The sequence below is a fragment of the Thamnophis sirtalis genome, unplaced genomic scaffold (assembly GCF_051295495.1).
Source record: "Thamnophis sirtalis isolate CommonGarterSnake01/CBP01778 unplaced genomic scaffold, rThaSir2_p1.2 scaffold_6, whole genome shotgun sequence".
NCBI classification, from domain to species: Eukaryota; Metazoa; Chordata; class Lepidosauria; order Squamata; family Natricidae; genus Thamnophis; species Thamnophis sirtalis.
The window spans coordinates 14,175,762-14,192,349 of NW_028261386.1; the positions used below are offsets into that span (position 1 = coordinate 14,175,762).

Genomic DNA, 16,588 nt, shown 5'->3' on the forward strand with positions numbered 1-16,588 from the left:
AGGCATGGGCATTAGTATGGCCACACGTGACGCATTCGGCCCATGGGCTGGGAGTTTGACAGCTCTGGCCTAAACCTTTGAAGTACTTTCATGCAATCAAATCAGTGGTCTGCACCAGCTACTTAAAATGTTTTCTTGTTCACATGCAGTGGCTAGAAATGTTGATGAGCATCCGTGCTAAGGTTTACAGCAGTGTCTCTTCAAACTTGGCAACTTGAAGATGAGCAGACTTCAATTCCCAGAATTCCCTAGCCAGTTTGCTGTGGAATAGTTCTTAACAGTTCTTACGTCACGCCTAAAAGATAAGCAATGTGCTGTGGGTCCAAATGCTCTCATTCCCAATTTCTCATTTGAATTCTTGTTCTTAGATTTTAATAAGAATGATTTTAGAATACGGCATTTACCTCATTTTTTAACCTTTAATGAACATTGATCAACCAGTTTCTATACCAGTTTCAAAATGTATTAGCATTATGGACAGTGATGTTTGCCGATTTAACAACCGGTTGCGCTGAAAATGGAGCATTTAGAAACTCAGTTTCTTACCTTCCAAGTAAGCAAAGGTAAGAAAAACAGCTGGGGGGGGGGGGGGGAAGAATCAACTGTGCTGCACGATGAGCTAGAAAGCAAGAAATCAAGGACAGGATAAAGCAGGGGTGGGTGGGGCCAGCTGATCGTCGGAGCTACCAGTTCGCCTGAACCGGTCCGAACCGGCTGAATACCATCTCTGATTATGGATGCTCCAGGCTGAAAAGTTGAAGGCAGTCCTTGCCTGGATGAATTTTCAAGCCTACCCACTCCCTTATTTTTCTCCATCGTTATCAGTCACAGAAAGGGGAAACCAGCCAACCTGTTTGTAACGTCTGAAGTTTGTGTTCGGTTTCCTCCAGCTTTGAGGCCGTTGACATTTGCGTCTCTTGTAACATTCTGTAAACAGAGAACTACATTAACACCAAGAAACTGAAAATATGCTCAATCCTTGTAGGATACATTGCTGTGTAAGTGGGCATGTTTAGAATAAATAATAAACACAGTTTCATACATGGAGGTACCAGAAAGGAATCCTCCTGCTGGGGGAACATAGAGAACTTAGTTCAGGGTGAGAAACTCGTGGCCCGCGGCCCGAATGTGTCATGCGCTGGCCACACCTATCCCTGGTTTAGCAAAGGGGAAAAAAGTTGTGATATGTCATGGGATGACGTGTTGTCGAATGTTTGATACCTGTGCTTAGTTGGAAGAAGATAACCTTTGGATGAAATTTAGGAATATGAATGCATTAGGTGACATGATTTTTTGCTTTCTAATAACAAGCTATCTTCTCTGAGTACACCTTACAATGTTCTCTTGGAGCAGCGATGAGCGTTTGGGTTAAATGGATGCTGTACAGAAAAATAGGTGATGGCCTTTCAGCCCATATAGTCATCACTGCTTCATTCAGGCCATCATGAAAGCCTACTCCAGCATATTTTCTCACGGCTTCTATAAAAGACTCTCGTGATAAATCCTTGTGGAAGAAGGGACAAAAAGTCCACAGAAATAGCCCATGGGTAAGAGAGGAAAGGGCGCACAACCTGAGACATAATGTCTTCCAATGCTTTGGCTACTCTCTCAGAGCACCTCTTTGAAATTTTAATTTTTAATAAGGCAGAATGGGAAAATTGCAACATTCATGTACTTATGTTAAATTGTACTTCATTGTGCCCCACCAAAAGTTTAAGTAACGTTCAGTTTTCGTCCCCATTCTGCCCACTTCTTTGTTCTGGCATTGGGCATTCAGCCTTTAGCATGCCAGTCAGTGCAATGAGCCCTGCATCTGAAAAAGTTGCACTGATCTATACTGGAGAGTTCTTCTCTTTTTAAAATTGGGTTGCTCTGAACAACCAAAAGTAGAGCCAGTTCAGGGGCATTGTTCGCACTTTAGCTCAAGCTTTCAAAATGTTCCACCAGATTTACTGTGTAGAAATTCCACATCATTTGGCATTTATTATGAGGCCATCTCAATGTGCCACCCATCTCTCACAGGAGTTCAACATGAAACCTTAATGGCCAAGCAATTAAGTGGGAGAAGCTGGCTGCCTGGATAGGCAAAGAGGCCATCACATAAAAGCAGGATTCAGCTTACTTGTAGTTCAGGGTAACAGAGTTAATTTGACAAACATTTATATCGTGATACTGAGCTACAGCCAGCCAATTTACAAACTTTTAAACCAAAGTTCCTGGATCCTCACTCAGGGCATGAAGATAAAATAGGGACGGGGCCAGGGGTGGGTTTCTCGCCCCGTTCCAACCGGTTTGGTTGGAACAGGGCCGGCGGCGTCCTCGTGCACATGCGCGGTGCACGCATGCGTACTAGCGTCTGTGCGACGCTCCAGCTGCTCCTGGACGATCGCGCAGGCGCTGTATGCGTCCTGCGCATGCGTGGAAGCGCAGAACTCGTCAAAACCGGGTAAGGACCGCGGGCGGGCGGGCGGGCGGGCGCACCCTTCGCCATTCCCGGAAGTTACTTACTTCCGGGTTCAGCGACCAACCGGTTCGCAGGGACCGCCGCGAACCGGTTGAAACCCACCCCTGGACGGGGCAGATTTAGAATATATTTCCAGAAATTATATTTTTCCCAACATATTCAAACTTCAGTTTTAAAAATGTGGTAATTTACCAAAAGTTTTCAAATGTAATATAATTGTTTGCTGGTTGATTATTTATTTATGTATTTGACTTATGGGTTGCCTGATTCCGTTTTAACTCTGGGCTTCTGCTGCCTAGTCAAATTGTGTGTTTTATTCATATCTAGGAGTGTTTCTATCAAATGCTCAGAATATTCAAAAGTTGTCAAATATGCTACATATAGTAATTATAATAATCACATTGGCAACAATAATATTAGATGGAGACATACATACTGATTTCACACTCTATTTGAGATGCTAAAGTCAGACTCAGATTTTAAAAAAAGGATAGGGGGAAGGGGTAGAAAGGACCAGAGTGGGTGGGTGTATTTTAATCCATTGCCAGCTGGTGCCATGCCACCAAGCAACAGCCGCTGTTATTCGCATGCACACGTATGTTGTCGTACCTTTCTTTCTCAGCAAAGTCATTTTGCAACTTTTGTTCTTTTTCAAGAGCAATGTTCTCGGCTTGATTCTTCAGGGTCTGCTCATATTCCCGAATTTTCTCTTTAAGTGCTTTTATTGTCACCTCTTTTGGGAGGGGGGAGAGAGAGGGGGGAGGAGGGAAAGCCAACAAGATAAAATGAGTAATAAGCCACCACACCTGGGAGCGCAGCAGACTTCCCCCTGCCTTGCAGTACAGCAAGAGCAGCAGCAGCAGGGCTTAAAACTTTAGCTCTTCAACCCTGACACAAAATCAATGGCTATGAGTCCCTTTGGAGATTTTTATTCCCTAAATGCTAAATTGAACTTTAAATGTTTAAGGTTTGAGCAGGATCAATGGACTTTGTCAGGAAGCATAGCACACGCTTTTCTAATGCGAGCGCACAGAAAAATGAAACAGCAGCGATACCTTGTAATATTTACCAATGACTGTAAACGGGACTGGATTTTCAGCCATAAGCTGCTACAGTTGTAAATCGAGGCATCTGTATGACCAGACTCAATTTTACGATTTTTTTTTTTTTGTAGTAGTGAAGTGAATCATTTTGGTCATTAAGTGAATGCCACATTTCTGAGAACCTATTCTTCCAAATGAGTGGTTTTTTTTTTTGTCAGAATGGGTGTAAGAATGGTTGATGGGCACCTCCCTCTGTGCCCTTTCTTTCTAAGGGAAAATCCACCAAACAGAAGGGCAGATTTTCTTGTTCCGGGGCAACCATTATATTATTTCCTTTACTTGGCCTAGCTTTTATCAGCAACTGAAGAATTCTTTATTTGGACAGGCAGTTACAAATCTACACTGCTCAAACTATGGCTTTTTTTAGCTAAACCTTGCTAATTATTATGTGTGATGGGAAGGATGTGGAATGTTAAAACACAAACACACATAATTTATTGGGGAGGGGTTACTCCCATTATTTCTGATGTTATATAAAGCTGCATTCCTTGCGAGAGAGAAAAAAAACGAATAAGGAAATGCTTTGAAGTAGACTCTTTTATTTTTGATAGCTGATCGCAGAATTAAAAGTTTAAAATTGTTACTCAACTTTGCAGTCTTAAGCCTGCGGATACTAAAATAATTTGCCCACTGTCATAATGACCAGAACTGGACAGTTTTCGGGCAACCCCAGGCCTACTGGGGGAATGTTTTTTCTCCCCCCTGGAACGAGTTTTCTTCTCATTGCTGGTTCAGGATATGGCTTACTGCAAAATACTGTACATGTGGCTCATCAGTTCCCCTTCAGCCTCCTCCTCCTCCTCCAACAAAACCTGGAGTGATTTGGGGAGATGAGTGCTTATTCTACGAGATAATGGCCTTTCTATGTACAGCAGACACCTTCAACAGTTTGCCCATCCACTTAAATAAGTAACCTACATTACTTCACTATCTGCATTCTGCCCTAGGGATAAACAAACTGTAACTACAGTGAAGGTTGCAAGAGGTAGCATCACAAGATTATTCTGGAGAGAAAATGGTGCATCACTTAGCTTTTGTTGTGAACAACACATATTTTGTACTTAAGGAAGTTGCTGGAATCATAAGGTATAAATTAATGCACTAAATTTGTCTGAATATTGGCTTCCAGAATGTTTTTTTTTAAGCAGAACAAATGATCAGCTATTTTTTTAAAGTACATTTTAATTCTGATTATGAAACAGATTTAAATGGAGGTCAAACTCTGAATCTAAACAAAACCGGGGCTAAAGCATTACCAAACTGGAATCTCAACTTCACCCAATAACTAAGCCTGTCCCTATTTTCCTTCCCTCTGACAAACTCCTTTTTAGACATCGCTTCCTGGTCAGGATCCTTGAGAATGTTGGGTTTTAGTTGCTCTTTGCTAAATATTATTCTAATTAGCTGCGGTGGCGCAGGGGTTAGAGTGCAGTACTGCAGGCTACTTCTGCTGCTTGCCAGCTGCCAACAGTTTGGCAGATCGAATCTCACCAGGCTGAAGGTTGACTTAGCCTTCCATCCTTCCGGGGTCGGTAAAATGAGGACCCAGATTGTTGGAGGCAATAGGCTGACTCTGTAAACCGCTTAGATAGGGCTGTAAACCACTGCGAAGTGGTATATAAGTCTAAGTGCTATTGCCATATGATGTGACTCTTCATGAGCCACGGTGGCACAGTGTTAGGGTGCAGTACTGCAGGCTATTCCTGCTGACTGTTGCCTGCCTGCAATTTGGCAGTTGAAATCCCACCAGGCTCAAGGTTGACTCAGCCTTCCATCCTTCCCAGGTGGGTAAAAGGAGGACCCAGATTGTTGGGGGCAATAGGCTGACTCTGTAAACCCCTTAGAGAGGGCTGTAAAACACTACAAAGCGGTAAATAAGTTTAGGTGCTATTGCTATTGTTATTAAAACTAGTTAACAATTAGAAGATTTACGAACAATATGCTCTTGAAATGGAGGAAAGCTTTGGGGCTTGCACCTAATTTGAAAGAGTCTTCCCTGATGCACAATTTAACTTACCTTGATTCTTCACTTCCGTAAATTCTTTGTTGTATTCCTCAAGGGTTTCCCTAAGTTTCTGGTTCTCAGTTTCAATATCGTGCATGCGCTGGACTTTCAACTGGAGCTGCTGCCCCAGATCTAGAGCTGAAACAGGATCTAAAGGAGAGAAATGCAAAGTTGGGATTGATTTTATTTTCCAGGAAAGCCGAGTTTATTGGTGAAGCTGCACTTGTTAAAAGCAAATGGTAAGTACTTTGGCAAAGGCAAACATGAGGCTAGGCATATGCACCCGGAAATGCACACAAATGAAAACACAAATTATGTTTTTATATTGTCTGACCACATTCCCTCCAGCAAAGATAGAGTTGCAAATCTTCTACATTTTTTAACAAAAACAGAAAAGCACAAACTCTCCCAAAACTAGTAGTGATGTACTAAGATCTCTAAATGTTACACTTTTGTAACTGGCTGTGTAGTTCTGCGGTACAGAAGCAGACAAATGGTTGCCCTTCCAACCTCACCTGGCTTGCCTCCAAATTCAGGGATTGTGGGAGCTGCAATTGAGCAATGCCTGGGAGGATCATAGATGCTTTAGACCAGTCTTAATGTGTGGTAAAGGTTCCCGCTGTCCGAAGACATCTCCGTGGTCATGTGGCCAGCATGATTAAACGCCGAAGGCGCACGGAACACTGTTACCTTCCCACCAAAGTGGTCCCTATTTTTCTACTTGCATTTTTACATGCTTTCAAACTGCTAGGTTGGCAGAAGCTGGGACACGAAACGGGAGCTCACTCTGTTACGCGGCACTAGGGATCCGAACCACTGAACTGCCGACCTTCTGATCGACAAGCTCAGCGTCTTAGCCACTGAGCAACTGCGTCCCTTAATGTGTGGTACGTGAACATATTTTGTCGCCTTTTTGTCTCTTGAAAGTCGATAGGACTGCAGTTCTTCAACATTCATACTACTCCCAAGCTTCTCTAAGAAATAATGTTTCAGAGTAGAAAGGTAGAACTTTTAAGCTGTACAACGAGAAAGCTTATTTTCAGAGGTAACAACTATTTCCAAAATAGCTCTACTTATTTTGGTATTTATATTTTGAATGAGATTGAGGTTCAACCTCAACCTCATACAGCCTTGTTCCCTTTACATAGAAAGCATGCAAGAAAAAGAAGCAAAACTTTCCAGGCTTAATTTAAACATATGTAAACTTAATGAAGCTTACTAATCAGAAATTAAAGAGATTTCTTTGGGGGAATCTCTTCTAATCTACCTAGAAAATGACCTCTAACGCAGGGGTGTCAAAATCAAGGCCCAGGGGCCGGATCCGGGTGGTTAGATCTGACCCGCAGGGCCACCCTGGAAACAGCCCATTTTTGCTGGCAGAGCTCTCAGGCCACCACAGGGACCCCTGACACGAGTGACATATTAGCTGGCCACCCCCACCCTGCCTCCTGAGGTCAAGCACTAATGTGGCCTCAATGAAATCAAGTTTGACACCCCTGCTCTAATGTGTAGCCATCCCAGATAAAATAGGCAATGGTCAGAATTCTGCTTGAGGGAAACTCTCTGGACATATGAATGGTTGTGAGAAGGCCTTGTGAAATAAGATTTAATAAGATAATACCCTGGGGTGGATGCAAATTGGCCTCTATTTTCTACGCACGGACTGCTGCAAAGTGCACAGCCATCTGTAAGCGGTGGAGTTCTCCAGCGATTACCAAACCCTCAGAAGCAGTACAGGTTATCCTTGACTTATCGCGTGACCCCCAACTGAGCTCCAAATTTCTGTTGCTAAGTGAGACAGTTATTAAGCAAGTTTTGCCCCATTTTTACAACCTTTCTTGCCACATGTCTATGGAGATTCTCAGTCATCCAGGTCATGGCTGTCCCAAAGATGCTTTTTCAAGAGGAACTGGACTCTCTGTTTTTTTTTTCTTTGAAGACCTTTTGCTTCTCATCCAAGAATCTTCTTCATCTCTGACTGGATGATGGGGAATGGAAGGATTTATACTTTGTGCAGACAGCTGGTCATTTCCATTCTTTTAATGGGTCATTAAGGTCACTTGGAGGTTTAGCTGTGTCAACAGGGTCACCTGAGTGGTGCAAATTTGTGTTGCTGGTTTGAAAGAGGGTTAAAAGAAGCCATCCACGTCAAAATTGAATAGCCGTCTCTCAAATAAGGGGAGGGATACGATATCATCTGTCTGCAATCTACAACACAGTCCTTTCAACAGTTCCAAGAAGGCTCCACACCCATTTGTATCACTCAGATAAACTTCCAGGTGACCTTAATGACCCACTAAAAGAATGCAAATGACCAGCTATCTGCAAGGAATATAAATCCTTCCGTTCCTCACCATTCAGTCAGAGCTGAAGAAGCTTCTTGGATAAGAAACGAAAGGTCTTCAAAGAAAAACCAGAAAGTCCACTTGCCTCTTGAAAAAAAGCATCTTTGGGACTTTCTTGCCACAGTTATAAAATGAAGTGCTACAGTTGGTTAATTTAGTAGCATGGCTGTTAAGTGAATCTGGCTTTCCCCATTGACTTTGCTTGTCAGAAGGTCGCAAAAGGGGATCACAGGACCCCGGGACTCTACAACCGTCATAAATACATGCCAGTTGCCAAGCCTCTGAATTTTGATTGAATGACCATGGGGATGTTGCAATGGCCATAAGTGTAAAAAATGGTTATGTCACTTTTTTCAGTGCCGTTGTAACTTTGAACAGTCACTAAACCAATGGCTGTTAAGTCAAGGACTTCTGCTACGTCTAAACAGTCCAACGTGATCAAGTATTCCTAAAGAAAGGGACACGGTGGCTCAGTGGCTAAGACGCTGAGCTTGTCGATCAGAAAGGTCGGCAGTTCAGGCATTGAAACTGGTAGTTGTATAGTTATGTAGGGAAATTGCGTGAAGCAGTATTGTGAATTCTTGCATGCTTCCAAATTCAAGCAGAGGAAAGAGGGAATTGCCTTGAAGGCAACAATCAGATAAGTGGGGCTTGAGCCTGGCCTAAAAAATTAGTTTGAGTAAACATCTCAGAGAGACTTTTCCCTACTGCACATTAAGAGGAAAGGAGGTGCAAGGAAGCACATTGTAAGGTTCTGCTACTATAGATGTTACAACGAAAATAGACCTCATTCATATGGCACTGTTTTTTTAGTCTGCACTACTTTGTTGAGGGACGCGGTGGCTCAGTGGCTAAGACAGTGAGCTTGTCGATCAGAAATGTCGGCAGCTCAGCGTTTGAATCACTGGCGTCATGTAACGGAGTGAGCTCCCGTTACTTGTCCCAGCTTCTGCCAACCTAGCAGTTTGAAAGCACATAAAGAATGCAAAGTAGAAAAATAGGGACCACCTTTGGTGGGAAGGTAACAGCGATTCGTGTGCAGGACATCCAAAACACTCCATCTACCCTCTATTTGAAGAGTTCTAGTGAAAAAGAAGGTGGCTAAGTGGCTAAGATGCTGAGCTTGTCGATCAGAAAGGTTGGCAATTTGGCAGTTCAAATCCCTACCGCTGTGTAACGGAGTGAGCTCCCATTACTTGTCCCAGCTTCTGCCAACCTAGCAGTTCTAAAGCATGTAAAAAATGCAAGTAGAAAAATAGGAACCACCTTTGGTAGTAAGGTAACAGCGTTCCGTGTGTCTTTGGCATTTAGTCATGCTGGCCACATGACCACGGAGACGTCTTCGGACAGCGCTGGCTCTTCGGCTTTGAAACGGACATGAGCACCACCCCCTAGAGTCGGGAACAACTAGCACATATGTGCGAGGGGAATCTTAACCATTATCCCTAAAGACGCTCCACGATGCACCTGCCACATAAAGCTACAGGACATTTAGCAGAGATGCTGAGTTGGTTATGCGACTGCCAGTCAAAGCAGGAAAACCCTGGTATCCAAGGAGGTCTCATAAAACAAGACCTGCGTACATTGCTGCAGTTGGGCGCCAGCATCACTTGTGAAACGGCTAGGAAGATTTAGTCTCCCACCAAGGAATTTTAAACACACTGATCTTGGTGGATCAACAACAGTACATATTAGGGAGCTCACTTAATTTGCAGCTGCCACAATCATTAATTTTACAGACCACCCTCGGTTGCTGGAAACACATAATAAGCCCATTGTACCTCTCTTAACACAGTAAATGCAAGCCCGGGCACTTTGTAACATGTCAGTCCAGTGCCAGAGTTTACAGAAGAACAGCACTGGGTTATGTTGAGGAGAGAAAGGCAGGGTGTGCTGCATTGTGTTACTTTGCTCACCAAGGGCTTCCTACATTATTGCCTCCATCGTGCAAGGCCAAAAGAAAAGAAAAGAAAAGCAGATCTGCTTATTGTTTTTCCTCGTAGCACATGCATAGTTTATACTACACTGCTTTCTCATTTGTGGTTTTTAGGCTAGGCTTGCAGTCTTCCACCTCCCCTCCTCATTATTAGCACTATTAAAATATTAATCTTACATTAGATTTAATTTTTCAGGACACAGTTTAACTCAGGGGGAATTTGGAAAGCAATTTAAAAAGTGGCAAATTGGGGAGGCAGAGACTCTAAATTAGAGACTTTTTAATAAGGGCTCAGTGGCTAAGGCGCTGAGCTTGTCAATCAGAGAGCTCAGCAGTTCGAACCCCTAGCGTCACGTAACAGAGTGAGTTCCTGTTACTTGTCCCAGCTTCTGCCAACCTAGCAGTTCGAAAGCATGTAAAAATGCAAGTAGAAAAATAGCGACCACTTTGGTGGGTAGGTAACTGTTCCACACGCCTTTGGTATTTAGCCATGCTGGCCACATGACCACTGGCTCTTCAGCTTTGAAACGGAGATGAGCACCACCCCCTAGAGTCGGGAACGACTAGCACATACACTATATTGCCAAAAGTATTCGCTCACAACTGAGTCTGATTATGTGGATGGGTGAGCGAATACTTTTGGCAATATAATGTATGGGCAAGGGGAACCTTTACCTTTTTAGTACCACGTACTTGTGAGATACGACGGGTTAAGATAGATCAGCTCATGTCAAGCCAGCACAAGCCCAAAATCAGAACCATCTAGAGCAAGACAGGGGAAGATGTTTTCCAAATCAATGTTCCTATTATCCAGGTTAGAGGCATGAATGCTCTAGGAGAGGGGTGTCAAAATGGTGGCCCAACCCAGCTCCGCAAAGGGGAAAAAACATCACGATATGTCATGTGATGGCAATGTGGTGCTGCGAGTTTCACACCCGTGCTTCAGGAAGTACACATCAAGTGATATTCATGGGAAAGACAGAATCCTGATATTGAGTAAAGGTTTTTCTCTACTCATGTGAACTTAGAATCAGCACGATTGAAGAGATGGAGTCCGAAGTATGCAGACTTTGATCCTCTTTCAGATCTTAAGCCCTTCCTATGCCTGTCCAGCAGTATCCCAATATTTATAGTTTAGTGTTACAGATGGTCTTCGACTTACAACGGTTGGTTTAGTGACCGTTCAAAGTTACCACAGCACTGAAAAAAGTGACTTATGACAGGTTTTTTTACACTTTTACCTGGCCATTGCAGCACCCCCCATGGTCACATGATCAAAATTCAGCTCCTTAGTTACTGACTCATATTTATATAGTTGCAGTGTCCTCAGTCGTGTGCTCACCTTTTGTGATCTTCTGACAAGCAAAGTCAATGTGGGAAGCCAGATTAATTTAAGAACCATGTTACTCAATCAACAATTGTAGTGATTCAGTTAACAACTGTGGCAAAAAAGGTTGTAAAGTGGGGCAAAATTCGCTTTAACAGCAGAAAGGTTGGGCTCATTTGTGGTCGTAAGTTGAGAACTACCTGTATTCATAGCCTTCAGCGTACAGACCATTCAATAAGGCCTTCTACAATCCACACCTAAATTCCATCCATGAATATGTCCACAATGTGCTGTAATGCTGGATTTGGGATAAAATCCAGGACTAGCAGCATAAAGACAGGGAGACGGAGCATGAAGGAATGAGCTCTGTTATCTTCTTGTACAATCCTTGGTCAGCTGGGCTGAACCGACTGCCCAGCTGCAACTAAATCAAATCATTTAGTAGAGTGAGAAGTTCCAAGAAGTAACTGAGAATTTGCCTTTTCAGGAAACTTGTCTTAACCCCAAGAATTGCCAAGTACTATCTGCTTGGGCAAGTCGGAATCAAAAATGTGGAGGAGACCGATTCCAACTCTGCTCAGCGCAGAAAGCCAAAATCAAAGCATCGCCAACAGAGGACTGTCTGGTCTCTAATTAAACATAGTCAGCTGGGGGCTCTTCATTTTCTTCAGTAATTAGCTGTACTACTGATCTGCTCGTGCTATTTTTCCATCAGAACCTGCCTCCTGTTAAAGTTGTGAAGCTATTTCAATGTTAGCTCCCATACCGTATATAGGTCTGCTTTTAACTGGTGGAAAGCAAAATAGAAATGCAATTAATTATGCCTCTCTGGGCTCATAATACTCATCTGATACTTGTTTCGGGTCTCTTTGGATTCGGACAGACTTGTAGTGCTCTAGCAGAGGACGGGATAGGGATAGCAAGCTTAATTCTGTCAGACTGTTTGGCAGCTTCTGATGTAACTGGACAGCCATTTGTCAGTGATGCTTTAATTCAGATTCCTGAAGTAAGTGGTAGTTTGAACCGCTTCCCACTCTGTATTTCTGTATCTTTCCAGGCAGGCATTCTGATCTGAGAAGCACATTATTTCTGGTGACTCAGCTAAATAAGAGTTTCTGAGAGTTTGTTTCCAGAAACGTGTTGGGAGAATTCTGCTTGTGCCTCAGCCTCCATGCCACTGGGTCAGGGGTGTCAAACTCAAGGCCTGCGGGGCTGCCCTGGGAACAGCGCAGGATCGGGCTGCGGTGCCTCTGCCAGTGAAAATGGAGCTGGGAAGGAGCTTGGGATGTGCCCTCCCAAGCTCCGTTTTCGCTGGCGGAGCGCTTGGGCCGCCACAGGCATCCCTAACATGAGTGATGGCCACGCCCCCCCAAGCCTCCCGAGGTCAAACACAACCCTGATGCAGTCCTCAATGAAATCGAGTTTGACACCCCTGCACTAGGTCCTGCAAAGGTTCTTATGGTGTTGCTCGTGCATTGATCATCTGCACAAAATGGTTAGGTGAGACTGTGACAGGTTCCCAAAGCCAGGAAAGCTTAACCTTAGACTATGTTATCAAGAACAGGGACGATGGGTGAGAGATGATCATAAGGATAAAACTCAAGGGTCAACGCTGCAACATTTAAAAATATGATTTACTTCTTTGCTGAAGTAACATAAGAAATTACCAATTGCCAATTACCTCCACTAGACCGATACGATCGCATCGATTAGGCCTCCTCCGAATTCCATCTTCCAGCCAGTGCAGACTGGCAACTACCCGGAGGAGAGCCTTCTCGGTGGCTGCTCTGACCCTTTGGAACGAACTCCCCGTGGAGATTCGGACCCTCACCACCCTCCAGTCCTTCCGCGCCGCTTTAAAGATCTGGCTGTCCCGGCTGGCCTGGGGTTAAGATTGTAGCCCCACCCGAACTGTGTGACTGTTGTGCTCTTTTTTTAACATGTTGTATTGTCTACTGTTTGTCGTCCCCCCCCCCTTTTGAATTGTGAGCCGCCCTGAGTCCCCCCAGGGAAAAGGGCGGCATACAAATAAAGGGAAAAAAAAGAAAAAAAAAGAAAGAGAATTTGCCTCTCATTTGTATTGCAGCTATGCATCCCTGCATGAAAGCAATAATCCAATCTTGAGAAAACAATAGTGGGTTCTCAGAGCAAAAATGTGATGCCAAAACAAACTAGGACCCTTGAAACACCTTAACTGCTCACAAATAGGTAACGGTGCAAAATTTTAGATCACAACCAGTCTCACCTTTACAAGTATTACAACTGTATTTAGCATTTTTATCAATGGATGGTTGATGAATCTATGGAAGGAGGGATTAATATGATCAAGATGCCTGTTCTTGAAACATGCTCAAAATCATCACTCAAGTGTGCCATTGCATTGCCCTACCTGATCTCTAAGCACATAAACCCCTGTTAGTAACCCACGCAAACATCCATGAATTTTGATAAGCAGTCTAAAACAGCAGTCACCAACCGGTGGCCCGTGGACCACTGGTGGTCCATGAGAAAATTTTGGTGGTCCGCAGAAAAATTATTTGCATTTTTATATTGCACTAAATACTATTTATCTTTTTTAAAAGTACATATTAGTGGTCAGTGGGATTTAAAATTATGAATTTAGTGGTCCCTGAGGTCTGAAAGGTTGGTGACCCCTGTTCTAAAAGGTATTCCAAAATATATTGTTCAGAACATGTGCTTATTTCTTAAGGCGTACTGGAAGAAGAGTTTTGAGAATGCCAAGGAGTTAATTACATCTCTTCATATCACTCATTTAACATTATTGCCATTTATGTACTACAGTGAAGCCATTTATGTACAGTGAAGCATTTCCAAACCAAAACTAAATACCAGGAAGAGACACAGAGCTTCCATTTAATTCAATTACAATTGAGCAAAGAAATAGAGCAGATATAGGAACTAAGAGGTATCGAAGATGCACACGTACTGTGTGCCTGATGCAAATCCAGTATATTCATTTGAAAGGTTTCACACAGTATATAAATCAGCAGGGCTTTCCTGGTCTACAATTAACCAGGAATTTCTATCAACCACCAGCTCCTTCCCTCCCTACAACTACATTATAAAATGAATAATGACTAAACCTTTAGTCAATAAATTTTCAAATCCCTGGAAAGCATTATATGGTAAGTAAAAATGTTGGCACTCTCATAATTATTCATCAGGATATGTATATTTAATTTAGCTCTATTAAAGGTTAATGTCAAAGAAGCAAAACAGTCACAGAATAAAGTATGAGCAGAATGTTAAAACCATCTCCTCGTATTAAGCTCCAAACTTTGCTTAAGCTGAGATGAATGATTAAAATGTCAGCCGCTTTGAATATTGTTTTGGGATATGTTAAAGAGGCTGTGCTGAACCAGACTTCTCCACTTTAATTTGTACAGTTTCTCTTAAAGAAAACTTAATTAAGTACAGTTATAACGACTATGGCATGATTTCATTTCCATGCTGGACTGGTGATTCCGATGCTTCAAGACTCAAAAGGGAAGAAGTATTGTGAAAAGAGATATGGGGGTATCTAAAATTATGTATAAAGAAGGGCTTTTGATGTGCAGTTAAATAAGCATTGCTGTGCTAATTGAGTAAATGCAAACAACCCAAGTTAGAATAATGAGTTTTCTTACATGTATAACATTGGAACCTAAATGTACCAACGTTCATAGAGAATGTTCTAAAGTTATAAAATTATAAAAATGTATAAATTGCAAAAAACGTTGCTCTGCAGCAATTACATAAAAACCAGAGGCTTTTCCTTTTGCCATTTATATATGCCCCGGGGTGGTGGTGGTGGTGGTGTTAAGAGATAACAGGAACATCCCATTTTTTCTCATGAGTACCACACATTTAAAAAACTTAGGAGATTAAACTTGTAATATAAATACTATTGTGAAGAACATGGTTTTGATATGGGCACAGGACACTGCCTTCCTACAATAGTCCTTCCTTGTCCTAAACTAGGGGTAGTCAACCTTTTTATATCTACCGCCCACTTTTGTATCTCTGTTAGTAGTAAAATTTTCTAACCGCCCGCCGGTTCCACAGTCATGGTGCTTTATAAAGTAGGGAAGTAACTTTACTTTATAAAATTTATAAAGCAGAGTTACAGCAAACCCCTACCGCCCACCATGAAAGCTGGAACGCCCACTAGTGGGCGGTAGGGACCAGGTTGACTACCACTGTCCTAAACAATTGGGCATAGTGGGTACACTCCAGGTCCCTTTCATTCAACATTTCATCTTTTCAGATCCGAGAAGGAGGTCTTCCCAGTGTCCTAGTGCCTGCCTTCTGGAACAGCTTCCTTCCTGAGATTCTTACAGCTCCTACCTTGAGGATGGCCAAGAAATATTTGAAAACCTGGCTATTCTCTCAGGCTTTGACTTAGGATACACATTGAGTCCTTAAAAGGCCTTATTTGTTTATGGCATTGTCTTCTCCAAATGCATTTTTCTTCTTCTTATTGGTTCACTACTTTATAATGTGAGCTGTGTTATGCATTTGGGAAGTCTTGAAATTTAATAACAACTTCAACAACAATAAGAATAGTAATAATTCCTAATTATTCGACTTCTAATGTGATGGAGGATGAGAGCATGAATACCATGCTGAATTACAAACTGGTGAGCTCTACATAATTTATTATATTCTACATGTTAACAAAATGTATTAATATTTTAATTATTTATATTTTAATTGTGTATTATAGACATATTTTATTACTGTAAGCCACCCAAAGTTACCATAGGAGAAGATGAGCAGCCAATAAATTGAATGAATGAATGAATATGCAAGTAGTAACCTCAAGTACAAGTAGTCCTGGACTTACAACTGTCCACTTAGTGACCATTCAAAATTACAATGGTACCTTATAATCCTGATTCTAGGTTCTGAGAGCTGCCCCCTCCAATCACATTATGAGAACTCAGATATTGGCCCAAATTTAGTTTGCAGCATCCAGCTGTCACATAACCACTATTTACAACATTTTTGTCCAGAAAGCAGCATTTACTTCTTGTTTCTGGCAAAAAAAAGCCCACCCATTGCAGAAAATAGATGCATTTATTGATCGCAACATTTGCTTAACGGCCATCACACAAAAGTAGTAAAATTGGGTCGGCTATGTGGATGATGGACATATGACCATCACAACATGTTACACTTAGAATAACTTAATATTGCCACTTTCAATGTACACCAATCGGCACACATTAAAATGGAATTTCGTTGCACACAGCTCTTTCCATCTGATGGAAATTCTACACTCCATTACAGTCCCAAGTCTACTGTGGTGGCACAATGGCTAGAATGCAGTGTTGCCAGCTAACTCTGCCAGGCTCATCCCGACTGGCTCAAGGTTGACTATCCTTCCAAGGTTGGTAAAATGAGGA

The 16,588-nt window shown here is 42.5% G+C and overlaps 1 protein-coding gene across 5 annotated transcripts in view; it reads right to left on the reverse strand.

Annotated features, from left to right (window-relative positions):
* The window catches only part of CUX1 (cut like homeobox 1), a 358,739-nt gene that overhangs the window by 165,281 nt on the left and 176,870 nt on the right, over nucleotides 1-16,588 (reverse strand). For all 5 annotated transcript variants that reach the window (XM_087717241.1, XM_087717238.1, XM_087717242.1 and 2 more), the window contains exons 5-7: nucleotides 5,585-5,722; nucleotides 3,074-3,197; nucleotides 851-927 (exon numbers count right to left, since the gene is read on the reverse strand). In XM_087717241.1, coding sequence (XP_087573367.1) covers nucleotides 851-927; nucleotides 3,074-3,197; nucleotides 5,585-5,722 — 339 coding nt within the window. The remainder of the gene's footprint in view (nucleotides 1-850; nucleotides 928-3,073; nucleotides 3,198-5,584; nucleotides 5,723-16,588) is intronic.